The 22,016-nt window shown below is 55.7% G+C and overlaps 1 protein-coding gene across 2 annotated transcripts in view; it reads right to left on the reverse strand.

Moving 5' to 3' along the window:
• The window catches only part of ASS1 (argininosuccinate synthase 1), a 56,587-nt gene that overhangs the window by 12,705 nt on the left and 21,866 nt on the right, over positions 1-22,016 (reverse strand). For both annotated transcript variants that reach the window (XM_025359172.1, XM_025359174.1), the window contains 6 exons: positions 21,227-21,301; positions 17,170-17,240; positions 16,550-16,580; positions 10,873-10,963; positions 8,054-8,138; positions 7,405-7,469 (listed from right to left, as the gene is read on the reverse strand). In XM_025359172.1, the coding sequence (XP_025214957.1) occupies positions 7,405-7,469; positions 8,054-8,138; positions 10,873-10,963; positions 16,550-16,580; positions 17,170-17,240; positions 21,227-21,301 (418 nt within the window). The remainder of the gene's footprint in view (positions 1-7,404; positions 7,470-8,053; positions 8,139-10,872; positions 10,964-16,549; positions 16,581-17,169; positions 17,241-21,226; positions 21,302-22,016) is intronic.

Below are 22,016 nucleotides of genomic sequence, written 5' to 3' on the forward strand. Positions count from 1 at the left end.
GTGGCAGAGGGCTTGGGTAATCACCCAGGCTGACCCCACTGTACAGATGGGGAAACTGAGCCCAGGAGGAGAGGGGGCATGCTCTAGGTGGAGCTGGGAACTCAATGTAGGTCCCCGAGTCCCTCACCAGTGCTGTCTGCTGCCCTGTAAGTCAACTGGCCATGGAGGCCCAACCCTGGAAGGTCAGGGGAGAGGGGATTGCTCAAGTCCCCTCCTGCGACCTCAGGCCCAGTCCCCCCATTTGGAAAACAACCTGCTTGGAACAGATGATCTCTGAGTGACACAGAAGTGCCTGGCCCTGGGCTGAACTGGGTCTGGGGTAAGGCCCTACTGCACTGGAGGACAATGGGGCACCAAGAGGCAGGACTGCCCACACCACACAGCCCAGGCTCCCTCTTGCCCCAGGAGTGCAACCTCTCTCATCCACTTCAGAGACCTGGCCTTGGGCGAGCCTGCCCTGCAGCTGCTGTCTGGGTGGAGCAGGGCCCATAGCTCCCCCATCTCCAGGGATTCTACCCCGAGAACTTCCTTTCTTCCACCACATGTTACATCACTAAAGGCGCAGGTTCTCAATTATCCTGGGAATTTACTAACCTCTTTCTACAGTGGTTGCTTGAAAAAGACCCAACTCATGTTCATAGCAGCATTAATCACAATAGCCAAGAGGCGGAAGCAACCTAGGTGTCCATCGAGGGATGAGTGCAGAAGCAAAATGCACGGGCACAGTGGCTTACGCCTGTAATAATTCCAGCACTTTGGGAGGCCGAGGCAGGCGGATCACCTGAGGTCAGGAATTCAAGACCAGCCTGGCCAACATGGTGAAACCCCGTCTCTACTAAAAATACAAAAAACTTTAGCCGGGCGTGGTGCTGCATGCCTGTAGCTCCAGCTACTTGGGAGGCTGAGGCAGGAGGATCACTGGAACCCGGGAGGTAGAGGTTGCAGTGAGCTGATTTCACACCCCTGCACTCTAGCCTGGGTGACAAAGCAAGACTCCGTCAAAAAAAAAAAAAAGGAAGGAAATCCTGACACATGCCACAGCATCAACATAAGGCTATGACGCTAAGTGCAAAGGCCAGGCACAAAAACACTGTGTGTTCCACTCATGGGAGGCCCCTCGAGTCGTCAAAATCATACAGACAGAAATGGTGTCTGCCAGGGGCCGGGGGAGGGAAAATGGGGAGTGTTCATGGGGCCAGAGTCTCAGCTTTGCAAAATGAAAATGTTCTGGAGGTGGATGGTGGTCACGGTGGCACAGCCCTGGGAACGGATGCCGCTGAGCGGCACACTTACGCATTTTAAAATGGTTCATTTTATGTTACGTGTATTTTACCACAAGTTTAAAATTAAAAAAATAAAAAAATATATAAAAACCATGAAGGATATTGGTTTTGACTCTGAAGCCCACCGGGGAGCTGGGGAGGCTGAGTCTGCCGAGCCCTCGTGCACTACCAGAAGTTTCCTCCAATCTTTGATCCTTAAGTGTTAGAATCATGGAAATGTCAGAGCTGGCATTAGGATCAATCCGGTACCGTGTTCCCCCGACTGTTAGCTGCCAACCTAGTATTCCAATAGCCTGCGACAGGAGCCCAGCATATAGAAGAGATGGCAGAGGCTGTGCTGGGAGGAACGGAGGCCCCTCTGCAAACTCTGGACTCACCTTAAATCTAGTCCCACACACCAGTTTTACAAATGAGAACCGAGGCCTGGGGAGGGGACTGGCTTGCCTAATACTACCTGGCCAACTGGAGGGGGAACGGGCCCAGCACCGGGGTCTCCCATTCGGCTCCAGGTGGCCTCGAAGGGCCTTTGGCAAAGTGATCAACTGCTAACCGGAACATGAGAGAAAGCCCAAGTCCAGGCTGTTGCTGTGGAGGAAAAGCTTGAGTGCTCACCATGGCTCTGTGTACCTGGGCCGAAGGGAACCTCTCTGGAGGCTTGGTTCTCTCATCTGTAAACCCCGGATATACTGGTGTCAGGTGACATGCTTGTGAAAGCCCCTCACAGCAACCAGGTGCAAATACGAGTATCGAGTGCCACCAAAGAGCCCATCCCGTTTCACTGGTGGGGGCTGTAGCCTTCGGCAGTCTCCACTGTCTGAATTTAGTTGTGACTGCTGAGCAGGAAATGGCCTCTCTCCAAGTTTATGCAGCGGCCCAAGCCCTCACATCCCTCGGGAGTTCCTCAGGCCTCACCGTGACTCTTGTAAACACAGCTCAAATGGGTCCATCATCATTTCCTGCAGAGCAGCTCAGAGCCACAAACCAGGAAAGGGTAAAAAGGCTGATGGCGGCAGAAACAGAGGAGTGACTGAGAAGAGTCATTATAGACAGCCCGGAGAACAGGGACATAGAACTCAGCACAGGCCAGGTGTGCGGGGGATCATACCTGTAATCCCAAAACTTTGGGAGGCCAAGGCAGGAGGATTGCTTGAGCTGAGTTCAAAACCAGCTTGGGCCGGGCGCGGTGGCTCAAGCCTGTAATCCCAGCACTTTGGGAGGCCGAGATGGGTGGATCACAAGGTCAGGAGATCGAGACCATCTTGGCTAACACAGTGAAACCCCGTCTCTACTAAAAAAATACAAAAATCTAGCCGGGCGAGGTGGCGGGCGCCTGTGGTCCCAGCTACTCGGGAGGCTGAGGCAGGAGAATGGCGTAAGCCCGGGAGGCGGAGCTTGCAGTGAGCCGAGATCGCGCCACTGCACTCCAGCCTGGGCGACAGAGCGAGACTCCGTCTCAAAAAAAAAAAAAAAAAAAAAAAAGGTGTTAAAGTTAACTGTGACTGATCAAAAAGCTTGTTTTTAGGTTGCTGCTGTCACGCGCACACGCGCGTGCGTGCATTTTAAAACCCTTCCCTCTCCTCTCCGCAGGGGTAGGGGGTACAGACGATTTCTGTGTGTTTCTTCTGGGAAAAAAAAGACTTAAAAAAAAAAGTGACAGAAACCTGATGCTAAAAGACTATAGATTTGGGGCTTTTGACAGTCGGCATACAAACCACCGTGCAGAGAGAAGGAGGAAATGACAGCTGAGCCTCTGTGTTGCCGTGGAAGAGACAACAGACATCTTTGGAGTGACACGCACAGCAGCTCCAAGTGTCTATTTTCATCTCCCCATGTTTACAGAAAAAAGACAGAGGTGTCAGCAGTTCTCTCTGGAGAAGCTTCAATCACACCATAATTACTGCCAAGAAGGGTGCGGCGGGGAGTGGGGAGAAGGGCAAGGAGCTAAGGGTGGCCAGGGGTGGTGGGGGCGGGGAGAGTGGACCAAGCAGAAAGAGGTGGGAACCAAACAGCTGCTGTGGCTCAAATTCTTCTCGTCTGTCCCTGAGGCTGCCAGGTTAGCCTGGAATGAGCAATTTTGCAGAATTGAGTGGGATCTGCCAGCTCAGCTGGGGCCTGGGCTGGGGGTGAGGGCACCTGGACTAAAGACTGTGGCCCTTTGGGAAAGCAGAAGTGATTTGGAAAAGGTGGGGCATGGGGGTACCTCTTAGGTACCAGGGCCAAGGTGAGAGGCAGTTGCCATGGTGATGGGAGGCAGGTCAGTCAGGGTGGGACTCTAGCCATCCTCTATGTTCCTGGTGCCTGGCGGGCCCCATGCTGTGTGGGCCTCTGGGACTGAAAACCTCTTTGCTTCACAGGTCTCCCTCCATTCTTCATCTGGAATGTTCCAGATGGTAGGTGGGCAGGTTAGGCAAGTGGGTGGCAGCCCTTGTTCCTTCTGGGCCAGAAAGTGGAGGAGGAAGGAGGAAGGGAGACAGGAGGAGAGAGTGGGGAAGGGGAGGAGAATGGGCAAGGCAGGGAAGAGGGGAAGGAAGAGGAAAGGGAGAGGGAGGAGGAAAGGGAGAGAGGGAGGAGGAAAGGGAGAGAGGGAGGAGGAAAGGAAGGCAAGGAGGAGGAGCAAGGCGGCGCCAGGCAGAGGTGAGGCGGGCAGGGCTGGGAGGAGAGCTGAGGCAGGAGAGCAGCTGGAGAAGTCTGAGGCCACAGAGGAGAGAGAGAAAGAAGCTGAGCACAAGGACGTGCGCTGGCTCCTTCCCGGCCTCCCTCGGCTTCCCTCCGGCCTGCCTTGCCCCCCTTCTCCTCCCCACTGATTTCATTTACTTCACTTAATTAGCCCCCCTCCAGAGTTAAAAAGATAATGTGATAATGACATGTGAACAGCCACAATACGGAGAAGGCTACTCCAGCCTCCAGCCGAAGCTTCCCCAGCCCCCTGTCCCTGACCCTCAGTGCCACTGACTAGGCCACCCCAGACCCAGGGCACAGGAGCTGCCCAACTTCCTAACTGCTCCCACCCCCCAGAGAAAAAAATCAGCCCTTAACAAATTTCAATTACGAGCTTTGTAAAATCAATACAAATGACATTTTCCCCTTGTACACCGAGATACGGACAATAGCATCTTTCTGCTCTGCCCTCAATATAATTGACAATTAACAGCTTCTCTCATTACTGTGTACTTAATAAAAACCTTGTTATGGGAGAATCCACAGCGCCCTAATTTACCGTCTCTCCTCTTTCCTTCTCACATGAAATATTTGGGCCGGGTGCGGTGGCTCAAGCCTGTAATCCCAGCACTTTGGGAGGCCGAGACAGGCAGATCACGAGGTCAGGAGATCGAGACCATCCTGGCTAACACGGTGAAACCCCGTCTCTACTAAAAATACAAAAAATTAGCCGGGCGTGGTGGTGAGCGCCTGTAGTCCCAGCTACTCAGAGGCTGAGGCAGGAGAATGGCGTGAACCCGGGAGGCGGAGCTTGCAGTGAGCCAAGATCGCGCCACTGCACTCCAGCCTGGGAGACAGAGCGAGACTCCGCCTCAAAAAAAAAAAAAAAAGAAATATTTGGAGTAGAGAAATAAAAACAAGATACCACCCTAAAATTACCTAGCAACTTTCTCTTCTCTCCCCAACTCAAAGCAATAAAATAGGCGAGTGAGGACGTTCAGAGGGAGATGATACGACCTCCTCACCTGGCCCCTTGACAATTGGAGTTGCAGAGGGACAGACTTGTCTAAGATCACACAGCAAGTTCTTGCCGGCAGAATCCCAATTTTCTTTCCTGTACCATGCTGACTAAATTCTGTGCTTTTGGGGACAGCCTCCAACAGTACACACAAAGTACCAGGGCAGAGTGAAGGCTGGCCTCCGGGAACCTTTCCCCAGGTGGTGGTAAGGAGCCATGGGGGTTGGAACAGACTGTTGATCTATCTCATGGCTCTGACCTTCTATGGGGACGAGGCCCCCATTCTGGGAAAAAGGTCCAGCCTCTCTGGAATGCTGTCAGCTACTATTCCACATTCAGAATAGTGCAGTCCAAGTCTTCCTCACTAACCACCTCCTTCAGTTCACTTTTGCTCAAGTCTGCTTGACTCGCCCCACCCAGCAGGATGCCATTTCACAGTGACTTCAGACCAGTCCTTATCTTTCCAATAGGGAAGGCAATGCATTTTCATCATGTGTGCCAATCCTGATCATTTAGTAGTGCCTGCAGGCAGCCCTGAGACACCTCTGGAATTCACAGAATAGTGCCAGCATCGACTGGTGATGCCTGCCACAGGCGTGGCAAGGGCATAATAACAGGTGCAGTACTGGAACCCTCCCCATCCCCCGCCACACGACAGCTCCTAGAGTGTGGGGGCTACTTCTGTCCCCATTCCGCATGCCCTGGGGACTGATGGCTATTTATGGAGCACTTCCAGTGTACCAGTTCCTGCCCCCATACATGAGTTTGAACCCAGATCTGTCCAACTCCAGTCGAAGCTCTTAGCCCTCCACTCCATGCCACTCTGGGCCCAGATGGCAGTCCTGGTCCTGCCACTAAAGTGCCTGGTACTTGAAGCAAGGCCTCTATCCCACCCCTCCCCAGCCCTGGCTTCCCCATCTGTAAATGGGGTGCTGGTCTGTGGCTCCCCAAGGTCCCCCCCCCCAGCTCTCCCTGGAGGGTGCACACTGCGCTGGCTCCCAAGGGCAGGCGGCGACAAAGGGGCATCTAATCACATGTTAATATAGGTAAGTGACAAAGGTAAGCCAGGATAAAAAGGAGCAGCTAATTAGTAACATTGTTCTCAAGGCCTTCCCAGAGCTTCAATTAGGTTGTTTCTCCTGAATAACAGCAAGCAAGGAGCTAAACCACAAGAAAGAGGCAAACCCGCCTCCCCTTTCCGTGCTCCCATGTCTTTTGAGGTAAATGCAAACAGGTCAGAACCAGAGTGATGCAACTCCCAACGCTTACCACATTACACTTGGGGAAACTGAGGCCTAGCGATAGATGACAAGTCCAAGGTCGTTGGGCAAGGCAGGGCAAACCTGGGACCAGAAACAGGCCTCCAGCCCTCCGCACCACCACCCTTTTCTTCTGGCCCACATGGGGTGATCAGCTCTCTTCGGATTTTAGAATCTTAGTAAAAATAGCCTGAGGGACATGGGGCCATGACTATACCGTGGTCAGGTTTTATTTGGCTTGGTATCTTTTCACATCGACCCTAAGCAAAGAGATCTGAACATTTACCAAAGTGGGGAGCCCTGACCCCACCACCAGTATTAAAAATTCAGGTGCCCGATTCAGGGGATCCAACTACTGAAACCTTGTCCTCTCCCTCTTAGGACCCCCCAGAAAACACAGCATGGCTTTATCACACACTGGCAGACCCTCAGGGACCTGAGATCCCCTTGGTGTATGAATGGGGAAACTGAGTCCTGGAGAGGAGGATGTGGTCAAGATGAAATGGTGAGTGACCGACAAAGGGAATCATGGGCTTTGGCTACTAAGAGAAGACAGAAGCACCTGCCTGGGGACCAACTGCCCTGCTCCTGGGCCCAGCCAGAGGCGGATACAGGGCTAGGCAGGCTAGAGGCCAGCCGAGGTGGCAGGCATGCCACACTGAGGCTCAGCCCCAACCATCCCTGGAAAAAGGGCCCCATGAGCCGGGCCTGATGCCGGGACAGGACCTTAGGCGCTGGCCGGCTCCCAGCGCCAGTGCAGCCACAGCGCCCACCTCTGGCAGAACTTTTGCCCTGCCTGGCTGACGGCCTCCATGCGGCCTTAATGACCACGAAATCGGGCCTGCACGGTCTGCCTCCAAACCTGGCCTGCCCGCCCCAGACACAAGACAGCCTGACCTCCAGGCCTGGCCCTGGCCTGCCTGCTCCTCGGGGACTACCAGGCCCTCCTGGGCCTCTCTCAGCCCTTGGGCAGCCCTTCTCCTAACACCCTGAAAGTCAGTGGCAAAGGGCCCATGAGCCCCACTTGGCGGCAGGGGAACTGCAGTCTCGGAGGCTGTGGTGAAAGGACGCGCCCAAGGTCGCCCACGTAGCATAGGGGTAGTAGCGTCCAAATGGGACAGGTCTCGGGGACCTCTGGGTTTGCTGGGCCCTGAGGCGGGCTCTGAGCAGGGCTGAGCAGACTCACCTCGGGACTTCATTCCAATGAAGCGGTTCTCCACGATGTCAATACGGCCCACACCGTGCTTGCCCCTGTGGGAAGAACCGGTCCATTAGGTTCAGGGACTACCGCAAGGCTCAGAGTCACCCACCCAGCTGGGCTGCCCCAGGGTGGGTGCAGCTTAGGCCACGGGTGAGGCAGCATTTCAGGATCTAAGACTCAGAGGACATCTGAGCCTGGTCACCTAGTCCAAGTGCCCACTGGACAGGTGGGGAAACTGAGGCCCAGAGAGAGAAGGGATTGCCCAGGTGTGAGTTCAAATTGTTCCTTCTGTTACCTGTGTCCTGGGGCCCTGCCTAGCACCAGAGCTAACTACCGCTCCCTTTCCTTCTATCCTGGCCTCCCATCCAGCCAAGGGCCTGGGAGCCCCAGCCTAATGATCCCTTGGAGGCAGAAGGCTCCCTGGGGTTGTTATCTTCCAAGGCTAAGGACCACGGAGCCTCTCCTGCCAAAAGGGGCTCCCCTAGTCCGGGAAACCCTGTGGCTATGGGGAAGGGACACGGCCTGTCCTCTGCACCCCTGAGCCTCAGCCATAACCATTAGCTGCAATGGTCCAGGTCCGTGCTCGCCTGAGACAGTGGTGCCCAGGAGGCCGCACAGGGCTGCAGTCACTCACGCGACTTCGTTCAGGTACATGAAGAGCTCCAAGGAGGTCTGGTGAGTGGTGCCATCCTTGACGTTGGTCACCTTCACGGGGACCCCTAGGGTGGGAGGAGAAAGCAGTGGGCCCCTGGGCCCGGCTCAGCAGAGGAGCCTGCACCCGCCACCCCACCCTCTCCCTCCTCCTGCAACGCCTTAAATGGATGTGACAGATATGGACTCCAAATGACTCCTTCAAAAGCCCTGTGCAGGTTGAGGCCTGCTGCAGGGAGAGAAGGGGCGAGAAAGCCCCCCAGAATGAAAGGGAAAATGTAATAAAAACGCTCTCCCCCACCCTTCCATTCTCTTTGCCCCTTTTGCATTTAGGGGCTGTGAAATTGGAACCAGGCCCTGAACTAATTGAATTTCACGCTCCACCATTGTCTTACGCCGGGAGCACCTTCTGTCCCACCAGTCACCCGGGGGCCGCCTGGCCGAGGTGTGGCTGGGCTCAAGCACACACACACTCGCTCACACACACACACACACACACAGCCCCCTGCCACGTCTGTCAGGCGGACCCCGCGCCCCGACCCTGTACCCCAGACCCACACGCAGCCATCTGATTGATGGGGGTGACACGGTGCCCGCTCCAGCAGGCGAGGTGTCGGCAGCATCCCTGAATCCAAGGAGCTGGGTCTGGGGTGGCAGGAGGGAAGGGGTTGGGGAGGGCAGCGGGTGGGTTCGGGGTTGACTTTGAATAGCAAGGGGCACTTTCTCGAGCGGTGTGAAATGAGCAATAAATGTATTGGGGCTAACAAGAGAGCTGAAACAGTGACAAAGAAAAGCTGTTCAAAGTTGGCGGCTAATCCCCCACCCATCTGCCCGGCTCATTACCATGGAGCGAGCCATCGGGTGCCAATCAGGCCTCAATAGCGGCTTTCGAGGCTTTATTAGCCAGGCGCCGCTTGGAGGGGCTTCGCTCAAGGCGCTGTCAGCCTCGCCATTCTTAACCCCCATTTCCAGGGGTTTTATAACTTGGTTGTAAATTGCTATTAAATGTAAGTCTGCCCAATAATGAACCTTAAGCCCCTCTCGCCACCCCCCGCCTCTCCCCTCTCCCTTTCTCTCCCTCCCGGTCCTATTATCGGCCTTCGCTGGGGCCTTAGATGGGGCCTGCCCGGGAGAAGAGGTGACATTGTTGGTGCTGCTGCCGGAGAAAGCCTCTTAGCCTTTAAAATAGTTAATAATTAGATTAAAACTTCAAATAAATTAACTAGAGAGTGAATGGGCACTGGCCAGGGGAGGGTTCCTCCCGTCTTTTTTTCTTCTTCCAGACAGTCCCCAAATCATGACAATAGGTCACGTTTCTTCTCCAGCTCAGCCCGCAGAGCTGCCCGGGTCCTTGGGCAGGGCTGCCGGAGCCTGGTGCCCGGGACCCTCTGCAGCCTGCCGCCTGCCTCCCACCCTCACGGGTCTCCGGGCTCCTGGGGGCCCCGTGCAGGGAGCCAGGAGATGCTGCTGGGGCCACTCCCACCATCTCCTCAGAGATGATCCTCAAGGGAGGCTGTGTGCCTGCAAACAGGCCTGGGGGCCCGGCTGCCTTTTGGGGGCCTCTTTGACCCCCAGTGGGTTGGGACAGATGGAGGGGAGCAAGGAAGACACTTGCTGACTTGGCCAGGCTCTTGGGAAAGGCCCAGAAGAGGCAGATTATTAAAGCACTCAGCCTCCGACACCCCATTCCACACACCATGCTGGGCACCTGTGAGCATCATGCCTGTGGGCCTGTTTTTAGATGAGTGCACCCAAAGCCCAGCACGGTGACGCTGGCTGTCAAGGTCACACCAGCAAGAGGGAGAGTGGGGTCTGCAGCTCTGCTTCCCCACCAGCCCGAGCCTTCCCCACCCAATCCTCCTCTCTGTGGTACCCAGGGTAAGGGCCGAGTGTCAGAGCCGGGCCAGGCCTCTCCACGAGCCTGTCTCCCTCTCATCCCAGCTCCAGTGTGGGCAGCCACTCTGTGGACAAATGGACCAGCCCCCGCCTGGTCCTGGGATGCCCTTGTGCCCAGCACCACCTCCTCCAGGAAGCCTCCCTGATCTCTCCAGCCTCCTGAAAGGCCTTCTGAGCCCTCCCTCTGAGCCCAGGCAGGTTCGCCTTGCTTCCCTGTCCTTCCTCCAGGCCAAGAGATGCCCTCTCCCAAGCTCAGGCACCCAGGCACTCAGGCCAGGCCAGCCAACGCTTCTTGTTGACAGCAGTGAGGAGGAGGGAGTGAACAGGACAGGCTCTACTGCCGAGGGGAGCAAGAGTGGCCACAACTTTGAACGTGGGGTCAGAAGGGTGAGGCCCAGAGCGGCTCAGTGAGGACTGGAGAAGGGTTTCCACGTGGGGTCCCAGGGGTCCCTGAGGCCAGCTCACCAACACTGACTGTTTACTGAGGACCTTCTGGGATCAGGGCCTGGGGCTGGACGCTCCCTTGCAGGCCTCATTCTACACCGGGAAAACAGCAGGCACTCTCTTTCATCCTCAGGTGAGGAAACTGAGGCCCAGGAGAGTTGAGTGGCTGTTCAGGGACTAGAGTGCTCTCATTCCAGACCTGGTGCCCATGGACCCAAGTGATGGGTGGCTGAGGGCGTGTTCCTCCCAAGCCTAGAGGCATCCATGGGTCATACTGTCCAGGGAGGTGGGCTGTGCGGCACCCTTGAAACCCCTGTCTGAAAATCAGCTTCCAGGGATGCAGGGTGGGAGTAAAGAGGGCCTAGGTTCCCAGGCAGGGAGGGGAAAGGAGCCAGGGTGCCAAGAGTCAACCCCTGTCGACCCCTTTCGAGTCCCAACAGGTGGGACGTTCAAAAAACATACCTTTTTTGAACTCGATCTCGAGAATGTCAGGGGTGTTGGGGGCTTTGGCCGGGTCCTGGGTCTTCGTGTAGAGACCTGGAGGCGCTTGATTCTGACAAAAGACAGAAAGAGGTGGGAGGATGACATGCCAGTGCCCAGACACCCTACAGTCCACCTCCCGCAGGGATCTGCACCCCTCTCCTCCATCCACTTCCCCACCAGCTGGTGGGGTCCAGCAGATCCCCTGGTCTCCAGCCTTCAGCCTAGCATCAGTCCCGCTTGCCAGGGGCCTGGGAAACAAAGGGCTTGAGAAATCAGACAATTTTTCCCCTCAACTTGATCTCATCTTTTTCTTCGACGCCCCCACAGCTGGAGGTAGAATAGCAGGAGAGGAACAAGTCAGGCAGGAAAAAGTGTGACTTTGGAGGAGCCAGGCGGCGTTCCGAGGGCTTTCCAGGAGCGGTACGCACACTCTCGCCGGCTCGGGAATTGGGGTTTATTCTGCACTGACCGCAAAGCTAATGACTGCGTGTGACCCCAGCAGGTGCTCTGGCAAGCCGAGCCGTCCCCGGGGTCCCCAAGGTTAATACTCACAGGGAGAAAAGAGAAGAGCAAAGCAAAAACCCATTTGAAAACACATCAACCTTTATGTATATTTTTTCTTGGGCGTGTTGGAAAATGGGCCTCTCGTCTGATGCAGTGGTGGAGGGGCTGCGTGTTGCCTGGAACTCTTGAAATTCCCTCCCACCTTCGGAGGCCCTAGCTCCCCCAGGCTGCGGCTTGGACACTTGCCACTGTGGGGACTTGGGCCTCTTGGGCCTGACTGCTCAAGTCCGTCCTTTGGGCATCCTGTGCCCGGGGTTCTTGTTCACCTGCTGACATCTAGGAACTGCTGTCTCATTTTTGCTTTAAAAACTTTGCAGACGGCCGGGCGCAGTGGCTCACGCCTGTAATCCTAGTGCTTTGGGAGGCCGAGGCGGGTGGATTGCCTGAGCTCAGGAGTTCAACACCAGCCTGGGCAACACATTGAAACTGCATCTCTACTAAAATACAAAAGAAATTATCCGGGTGTGGCGGCATGTGCCGGTAGTCCCAGCTACTCGGGAGGCTGAGGCAGAATTGCTTGAACCCAGGAGGCGGAGGTTGCAGTGAGCCGAGATTGCACCACTGCACCCAGCCTGGGCGACAGAGTGAGACTCCGTCCCCTCCTCCGCAAACAAAACACCTTGCACACATTCACGTATCACTTCCCATCTGCAGTCTGAGTTCTCAGCAGCTCCATTTGGTAAGGTCAAGCGCTCTTACCCCATCTACAGATGAAGAAATCGAGGCTGAGCGGGAGGGACTGGAGCTGCAACTGTGAGATCCCTGCAGGCAGAGACCACGTGGAACTTATTCCCTGGCACTCAGGACAGGAGCCCTGTGAGGTCCTCACCAAATACATGTTGGATTTTACAGTGATGGGCAATACCCCCATGCCAGGATCAAGATCTCAGGCTGTGAGGCCTTGGGGAGGCTTTACTTCCTCCAGCCTCAGTTTCCTCATATGTGAAATGGGGAAAAATGATACCTGCCCTTGGCCATCTTACAATTTAAGCGTATATATATATATTAAAAATATATTTTATTTTTAATAAAATATATTTTTATTTTATTTATATTTTATATTTATATTTCATGGAATATAGATTAAAAATAAAATATATTAAAAATATATATTTATATTATATATTATAAAAATATATATTTATATTAAATATAATATATACTTAAATTGTAATATATATTAAAAATATATATATTACATATATATTATATATTAAAAATATATTTTATTTTTAATATATAAGCATACATACTGTAATATATATTTAAAATATATGTATATAAAAATATAGATACATATGTAACTGGAAATGAAAACACAAGAAAATGTCAGGGAAGGCTTGGTACAAACTGGAGTGTGCTCTGCAGCTGGAATTCACTCATGGGGGTACCTGCTCAGCCCAGCCTCCTTCTACATGGGATGGGGCTACATAAGTACCCTGGAAGCTCACCCGTGGTCATTCGCCTGTGACTCTGTGTTAGAGTGACCAAGTGCCCCGGTTTCTCCTGGTTTTAGCACTGAAAGTCCTTTGTCCCCAGAAACCTCTTAGTCTTGGGCAAACCAGGACAATTGATCCTTCTAAGTTCAGACAAGGACTGTGGTGGATCCTCCACCCCCACCTCCAAGGGACGATGTGACTCAGGACCAGCTGTATCCCCGCATCAGTGCCCATTTGTGGGGCAGGAACAAGAACCCAGAACTTTCCCTAAAGGCAGGCTCCAGGCGGTAGGAGGGGCCCTGAAGGACCCCCAGCCTGATGCCTGTATGGACCACAGGGAAAGCCAAGGCTGAGAGGTGGCTTCTCCAAACCATGCTTTGGAAGCTAAACGTGGGGACTCTTTCCGCCACCTTATGCTGGTTCCCAGCTGCTGTAGTAAACCTGGGCTGAGAAGCAGGGTGAGGCCTGTGGCCAGAGCCAGCCAGCATCACAGCCATAGGCAGGCATCAGGGCTGGCCCACTGGGCCCTGCCAACTGCAGCATTCCCTGGGCACAGATGGGCCCCAAGGCTCATCCTCAGCAAAAAGGTAAAGTGAACTGGACTGGATCTTGGGGTGACCACACAACTCCACAGTCCCATCTCCAGCTGCCTGGGACTCCCCCAAGCCTCCAACCAGAGTGCCGGTACGAGGGCCCCACTCCCATCCAAGCCCAGCTCTCTCCCACCTCCACCTGCGCTGGGCCCGACTGCAACTGTTTTCAACGCGTTGCTTGTCACTTCCTCTCCCGCCACACTTCCTAAGGGAGCCCCAGACTGAAGTGGAGGCTGACAGTGCGTGCATTTGGAAGGAGAGGGGATGGGAAGATTGGAGGACGAGTCTCTGCAGACCGCAGCGGAAGTCAGAGGCAGCTGTCGGGCGGGCACCTGACAGCGCCGATTAAATAAAATAACTAAATAGAAATAAAATGACATTTGCTTTGCATTCCGTGGTGGCTCGAGCGCCTGCCTTCTTTTTACTCTCCTTCCTAAAAGCCCAGTTCAAATGACAAATAGTTTGTTGCCGAGTATCAATGCCATCTATTTATCCCTCCCAGCGGGAGGGCTCACTTCCAATGTCATCTGTGGGGGGGCAGGGGAGGGAAGAGAGTGAAGAAAAGGAGAGAGAGAGAGTCGGGGTGGGGGGTAGGGGAAGAGGGCGAAAGAAAGCATGAAACAGGCCCCGAGAAGGAGAAATTGGAAGCAAATGGCCCATGAACTAAACCATGATGTAGAGGCATGATCGATGCCGCAAATGGTTTATTCATCCATCAGCTATGGCGGGCCGGCGACTGAATGAACTCTTTCACTGTGGACCGTATGAAGTTAAAGCAAGTAAATTTCTATCTTTCTTCGCATTAGCTGCCTCATTGCCCTTCAATCAGCCCTCACGGAGGCAGAAAATGGCTCAGCCATCTGCCTTCAAGCCCTCCCTTCCGCAGGTCTCCTGGCTTTTTTTGGAGAGGGGGAGGGGCACGGGTTCCCCGAGCTCTGTCCCCCTGAGCTCATCCCGAGGGGGACAGGGCTGCCAGGTCCAGGGATGCAAGGGCGCGTCCTGACGTTGAGCCCCGTCCCCAGCCCAAAGCCCCTGGGGAGTCTGCATGGCTGGCGCAAACTCCCTTCCAGAGCGGCTGGACTCTGGGTGCCCCAGGCGTCTCCGCAGGAATTATGTTTCCCCTTGACTCACACCCAGCTCAGCCCAGCCCAGCCTTTCTTGAGAGGGGTCCCCGAGAAGACTTTGGACCCTTCTTCCCATGAGGAGGGAGCATGGGACCCCCAGGTCCATGGCTGAGGGCTTGCCCTGTGCCAGGCCAAGTGCTTTAGATGCCCCAGGAGGGAGATGCTGTGTTTTCCCACCTTGGACAAGGGGTACTGGAGGCTCAGAGAGGTTGGGCAACTTGCCCGAGGTTGCACAGCAATAAGAAGAAAAGTTGGGATTTAGACTCGGGTTTCCTGTCTCTGGGACCCAAGTGTGGGTGAGGTAGCAGGATCCTTAATCCAGATTCTCTTTAGCACAGACTTCTCCACCCGATACCCTCATGAGACAGGAGGCCTGGGAGGGCACAGGACCTGCCCACAGTAGCTCAGTAACCTACTCCAGGCCCGGGGGCCCTCCTGCACGGTCCGAGGGGCGATCTCCTTCTGGCCTTGCTCTCTCAATCCTGAGGTCCTCCATTCTGGGGGCTCCCCTCTCTGCCCCATAAGCTGCTTGCAGAGGCCATAGGCTGCTTGGAGAACGGCCAGGAGTGGTTGCCCGGCATGCTTGGGGCCCACGGGCCTGAGAGGATGCCCTGCCTGGAAGCCACTCCGCAGGCTCAGCCTCCCTGCCCCCCCCTTGGCGCTGACTGACTGGCTAATTAGGGTGGCTGGCCTGAGTGTTGTGGGGTCAGCAGAGCATGAACTAGAAAAACCTGTGACCAGCAGGCAGCAGCCACACACAGGGCCCATCAGCCCCCAGCGGGCAAGGGTGGCGGCTCTCCTGAGTGACAGGTTTGGACAGGGAGGGGGCCATGGGCAGTAGGGGAGCCAATAGCTGGAGGGCACCAGCCCCAGGGCCCGTTCCCTCGCCCCAAGCAGCTGTCACCCTGGGGCACGTCACGGCTCCGGGCCTCAGTTTCCTCACCCATAAAGTGAGGCTGCTCCCAGCCGGTGTCCTAGGAACTGAGCCAGGGCGATGCCACCCCCGGCCCGCTCCCCAGACATGGTGGCTGCCATGTGATATTACAGCCAACACCGACCAGGGGGCAGCATGCGGGCGTGAGAGTGACAGATGCCCAGGCCCTGGGGGATCCTGGGCGGGGCTCTGGCGCTCCCCAATTTCACCAAACCTCCCTGGGCACCCTCCCCTCCAGCTGGCCTTCTTGGTTCCCCCAGGCCCAGCTGCACCCCCTCAGAAAGCACACTTTTCCCACCCCCAAACCAGCCTCCCCGGGGTGTGGGGCTGGCTGGGCTCGAGAACTAAGACACATTCCCTCAGGGACAAAGAGATTTTTCTCTTCCCATGATAGATTTGGCCCTGCCTCCCCCACCTCCCACAGTGGGCAGGGGTGGACACAAAGAAGCCCCCTACCCCGGGGAGAGAAACCCGAAACTTCAAACAGAGCTGAGGGCCCAGCCTGGCCCGCCCGGGAGGCTTGGGACGGGATCAGGGTGGCCGGTGGTGGCGGGTGTGCAACACGGATCCAGACAAATGGGGCCTGGGGCTCTCAGCCATGCCTCCCCCCGCCCCCCACAACCAAAACTCCAGCAGCACAGCCTGGGAGCTGGTGGGCACAGGCTGGGCCCTCCCCCAAGTGTCTCATCTGCCTAATTACTTCTTTATTGTCTCACAATCACACACTCTCTCTATGCTGCCCTGAGATATTTCCTTCCCCTGTTCATCCCAGCGGCAATTAGAAGAGGAAGGGCGGGGGGAGGTCTTCAAATGCAGCGAGGAGAGGGCGGGCAGAGGGGGGCCGGTCGGGGGGTCGGGGAACACAGGCAGGGCTTGGCCCCAGCCCCATGGCTGGCCCCCGTGAAATTTCAAATTAGGCTACAAATACATCAGACAGCATCGGCATGGAGCAGCTACCACCAAAGGTGGCCGGCTGGGAGGAGACGGGGTTGGGGGGATTACCTTGGGGTTCTCCAGGATTCCAGCCTCGTAGCTGCAGAGGGGAGAGGAAAGACAGGGTCAGCTGGGCAGGGACATGGCATGCCCCCATCCCCCAACACACACCCCCCGTTGTGCCCATGAGCCTGGTCTGCCTTTTACTCTCTGCCAGAGCATCTGCTGCCAACCTGTCTGAAACATTCTGGGCCCACCACAGTCACCCGTGGAGCTGCAGGTTGTAAGAAAGAGCTGGGGCCTTTCCCTGAGTCTTCTAGGGACTGCCCTGGGGCTCTGCACATGGGTGAGGGGGCCTCCGCCTTAAACACTTCCCCAGTGCCCCATCTGGGCCTGTTCTCCATCCTTGAGGTTTTAACCTTCAATGCCACCTCCTCTAAGAAGCCCTCCTTGATACTCCTGATGAGGCTGCGTGCCCATGATCTATCTCCTTGACAACACTCAGCAGAACTGCAATGAGGGCAGTGCATGAGCTGGGCGCTTTGATCTCTGTCCTGCCTGAAGCCTCTCAGCTCCCCGAGGGCAGGGACCACTGGTGTAGGGGTCACCAGCACGTCCTGGGGCAGCACATGGCCATCCTTTGGAATGAGCCCAGGAGGACCAAGGATGGGTGGAGGGCGGGCATTTACCTGATGTGCATGAGGTTCTCGTCCATACTCCATGGGCTCTTGGGGGTGACCGGGATGGGAATCCCGTGTTGCTGCAGGAAAGAGACAGCACAGGCGGAGGTAAGGCGGCTGGAAGGAGGCGTGAGGTCTGTCCCAGGGTCCCTGCTTTTTCAGAGAGCCCCAAACTCTGGCCCCCATTCAGACAAGACCCCAGCTACCTCCTAGTGTTGGTCACGGCCACCTCCCTGGGGGGACCCTATTGCTGGACATGCCCCAGAGAAACTGCAGGACCGTGCGTCTGCGATGCTGACCTTGGAGGTTCCTTTCAGAAGACCTGAAGTCTACACTTCAAGGACACCTGAAGCACTGAGCAAGCGCGCAGGTGCCATGCCCAGGTCTCCCAGCACCAGCCAACCAGCCCCGCTATCACTCTATGAGCTGGGCTTGCGTGAACCCACTCACACTGTGGACCACGGCACCTGGCACCAGATCCCATGCGGTGCTTCCTGTGGACCCAAGGACAGGTGGGATGCAGGGAGAGCTTTTAGCTCATGGGGGGCACCTCTCCTTGGGCCTGGCACAACAGCCGCACACATCACTCTGCAGACCCTAGAAGGGAAACACCCAGCAGATCCCGGCTCCATGGGACTTGGCTCTGGCTCTGTTTTGCTTCCTAAATGGCCTAGTCTGTTGTTACAGGAGGACACCCACCTCCGCCCAGGATGCCTAGGCTAGGAGGGCTGCAGGTCATGCATGGAAGGCCCACCTGACTCTGCCTTAAGAGGAGGAGGAAGATGAGGCTGGTTGCCCTGGTGACCTGCACTGCTCTTGGTCCCTTGATGATGCCCAACTGGGAATCCTCCTGCACTCGGACACCTGGCACTGCTCTGCTGGTCCCCACGGCTTACTGGGCACAGGGGGCAGTGAAGGAGCTCCACCCAGCCCCTCGGAGCCAGCGAGACTGGATGCTCTGCCTCTGACCCCCTTCAGTCCCTCAGCCCCACTGGGTCCCTGTGGGAACCATAGGCAGCCCCCACCGGGTCACCCCCCATCTCTCTCCTGATGGGGTCCACCCCACTCAGGCTCATTCCCAAGACAGTGAGATTCTAAAGGCCTCCTCCAAGGAGCGGCTGTTTCCCCATCACCACCTTAACTTAAAATGAGGCTAAATGCTCTGGGTTTGGGGTTTTCTAGAAAGCCAGGAGACTCACTTTAAAACAGCCTACAAGGCCAGGTGCGGTGGCTCACTTGAGGTCAGGAGTTCAAGACCAGCCTGGCCAATATGGTGAAACCCTATCTCTACTAAAGATACAAAAATTAGCCTGGCATGGTGGCAGGCGCCTGTAGTCCCCGCTACTTTGGAGACTGAGGCAGGAGAATCACTTGAACTCGGGAGGCGGAGGTTGCAGTGAGCTGAGATAGTGCCAGTGCACTCCAGCTTGGGCGACAGAGTGAGACTCTATTTCAAAACAGAAAAAAAAAAAAAAAGAAGAAAAAGAAAAAAATCACTGAGGGCCCCTAAGAGCCTTAGCTTGTGTAGGTCATCTCCTCAATAGTTACCCTATTACACATGAAAACTGAAATTTAACAAAACAAAACACAGCCCACGATCGACTCTAGAATTTGAGGACTCTTCAGCCCGCACACTCGCCCTGTGCCCTTGGCCAGGCACGGGCACCCGGACCTAGTGCAAGGCAAGGCTGGACTCACCAGCGGAGATGTCCTGGTGGCTTGCTGGGCTCCGTCCTCGCTCCTCACTCAGCTCAGCTGCTGGGTGCTAAGAAAAGCAGCCGGCCAGGCTCCATGGAGCCCGTTTTTGGGGGGTGGCGTGGAAACACCCTCGCCTCCCTTCTCAGCGGACCTCCCTCCAGGTGCAAGGAGAGGCGAAAGGGCGGGGACGAAAGGAACAGGCGCCAGTGACATCGACCCTCCAAGGACCAAAGAGATTTGTGTTTTCCAGCCTCTCTCTGTCCCGAGGTGCCCCCCTCATACTCTCATTGTAATTGAGGAGAGAAAACAAAACCATCTCCAACATGTAGACAACGTGAGACCATCCTGTTTCTAGCTCCCACCTTGTGGTCTGGCTTTAAAAAGAATAATAATTATAGCCAGGCTGGGCAGCATAGCAAGACCCTGTCTCTACAGAAAAATTGTACAAATTAGCCAAAGCTGGGTGCGGTGGCTCACACCTGCAATCCCAATAGTTTGGGAGGCCAAGGAGGGTGGATTACTTGAGTCCAGGAGTTCAAGACCAGCCTGGGCAACATGGTGAGACCCTGTCTGTAATAAATAATTATTAAATAAAAATAAAAAAAAACAAAAATGAACCAGATGTACTAGTGCACGTTTGTAGTTCCAGCTACTCAGGAGGCTGAGGTCGGAGGGTCAGATGAGCCCAGAAGGTTGAGGCTGCAGTGAGCTAGGATTGTGCCACTGCGCTCCAACCTGGGTGACAGAGTGAGACAGTGTCTCTAAAATTTTTTTTTTAAAAATTATGGTGACAATGACAAGGATAGGGTGGTTCTGAGTGCTTTTCCGTTGGACGATGGGTGGGGAGAGGATAGCCAGTGAAGCAAATGTATGTTTTCTATGAGTCCTCTGGCACATTTTGGCCTTGGCTACCGAAGGGTCTTGAAAGTGGAGATTTTCACAGCCCCATTGATTTTTGTGTCATCCAGCTCAGATCCTGCCTGGCTCGGAATTTTGGAGGAGGCCTCATCGCTGCTCAGTCATTCTGACATTTCCTGGGTGCAGAAACGCTGCCTCTGCCTCCTTCTACAATGTGCTCAGATTCCCCACAGTCATTTCTGATGAAACCCGTCTCTAGGAGGAGGGTAGGTGGCCGAGGGGCCCATGCTCATCTTTCCCTGGCAAACTTTTCCTGCTCAAAAGGTTATCTGGGATGGAAGCTGAGCTCAGCACCTTCTCCCCAAAACCTGAGAAGGAAGGACAGCAGTGCTCCCGAGACTCACCTATGCTAGAAAAATCAGAAGCCGCTTTTGTCTGGGGACTTAACAGAAAGAAAGGGCAACGTAGGGGTCAGCCCTGCCCCTGTCTGTCCAGGACTCCAGGCATGAGGGTAGAGCTGGGTGGGGGCTCCAATTCATTATTCTTAAAAATGAAACATGCTTCATATTCTGTATCATCAAGGAGACAAGCGGGAGAAACCTCGCCAACCCAGCTCCCTTAATAGGTCTGCTATTTGACAATTTGTTTGGCAACATATGGGCTTTGCTCTTGTAAACTCCCCTCTTAATAATAAAACAACAGATGGTGGAGAAGGTCTTCCCTCCCAGCACTCCAGGTCTTAATGGGATGCTGGCGGCGGGGGCAGGGCTGCGTCCCTGCCGCATCCCCTACCACGCAGCACCTTGGCTGCAGCGAGAGCTCACAGCCAGCCTTGGCGACTGCTATTTAAAAACCTGAGCAATTTTCTGGTGTGTGCACTGAGTTGCTTTTCCCCGGCCTGATTGATTGAGGCTGTTTGTCAAGGGCTGCCATCGAGTCGCTAAAAAGAAAGGTGCCCTGGGGAGCGGCTAAGGTTCTTGATGCAAAACTTCTAATATGTTTTATTGCAACTTGTACTTCAAAAAGGGCTGGTGCCGTAAAAGGCTTTGTCTGTGACTGTCCCTTGGAGCGCCTACCTGTTCCTGGGAAAGAGCTAGGGGCAATTAGTATCCAGGGAACTGGGAGAACAGCTCCCGATCACATCCCCCAGCCGTCCCCCCAAGAGACACACACCAAGGGGGACACACTGCGGAGGTGGCAAGCAGAGCTCTGGTCTCCGCCTCCCGGGGAGCAGGAGAGTGAGCCCTGTGTCCTCTGACTCGGGGGACTGGGAAATGGCCTCAGAGAGGCTCCGCCCCGGCAACGGGCCTGGCAGATGACCACACCTCTGCGGGGTCGGCCCCAGGGACAGAGGCCACGTGTGTAGGCAGCCGGGGTGGAAGTTCAGTCCCCCGTCACATGGGGTCAGTCCCGGCCTAGGCCACACTGGCTCAGACAGCCCCCAGCAGGGACGTGCCCGGGGAGGGGGTTGTAGGGAAAGGTTGAGGGTGGTGGGGAGACTCAGCCATACCTTTGCGTATTCCATCAGGTCACTGCGGCCCTTGAACCGGTTGTAGAATTCGGGCATCCTCCAGGGAGCAATGACCTGGACATAGGACAATGGGTCAGAGCCGGGAGGGCCGAGCTGTGGGATTCCTCTGGCCCGTAGACTGCAGAGCTGACCTCTCCTGGGAGGGGCCCATGGGGGTCTCTGGCACGTCCCCAGAGAGGATACCGTTGTGGAGGGTGAGCAGGGAGCGCCATGAAGGAGGGGAAGGACACAGACTCCTGCACCGGGGCCGGCTGGACGGAGCCTGCACTCTGTGGCAGAATGGCGGTATGTTGGCGGGAGAAGGGGGTCCCTGTTCCCTGGGGGCTCAGTCTCTCCAACCGAGACCTGAGAGTTTGAACTAGACGGGGTTCATGGTCCTTGCCAGCGCCCTTCAGCCACAGGGCCACTGCCATGACCCAGGGAGAGTCCACAGAGCTACCGCCGCTGGCCTGGCCCCACGTGCGGTCGGGGGCCTGGAGAGGCATAGGCTGCCCCCCGCCCACTTCTCTGGGTGTGGAAGGGAAAGAAGTGGGGGAAGACTCAGCCTGGCTGAGGGACCAACTCGTTCCACCTGAGCCCCTCGGCCTGAGCTGGTAAAAAGAGCCCCGCACTCAGCCCTGGAGCTTCCCAGGGCCCTGCCTCTGAGCAGGACTCGGAGGCGTCTGTGTGTGCTGGTAAAGACACCATTCGCTTGCTGGGCCGTGGAGCTGATGGTGATACAGGGCGATGGAAGGGGCCCGCCACTGCCTCAGCCCCTCCGAGCAGCCGT

This window comes from Theropithecus gelada, chromosome 15 (assembly GCF_003255815.1).
Source record: "Theropithecus gelada isolate Dixy chromosome 15, Tgel_1.0, whole genome shotgun sequence".
In the NCBI taxonomy this organism is placed as follows: domain Eukaryota; kingdom Metazoa; phylum Chordata; class Mammalia; order Primates; family Cercopithecidae; genus Theropithecus; species Theropithecus gelada.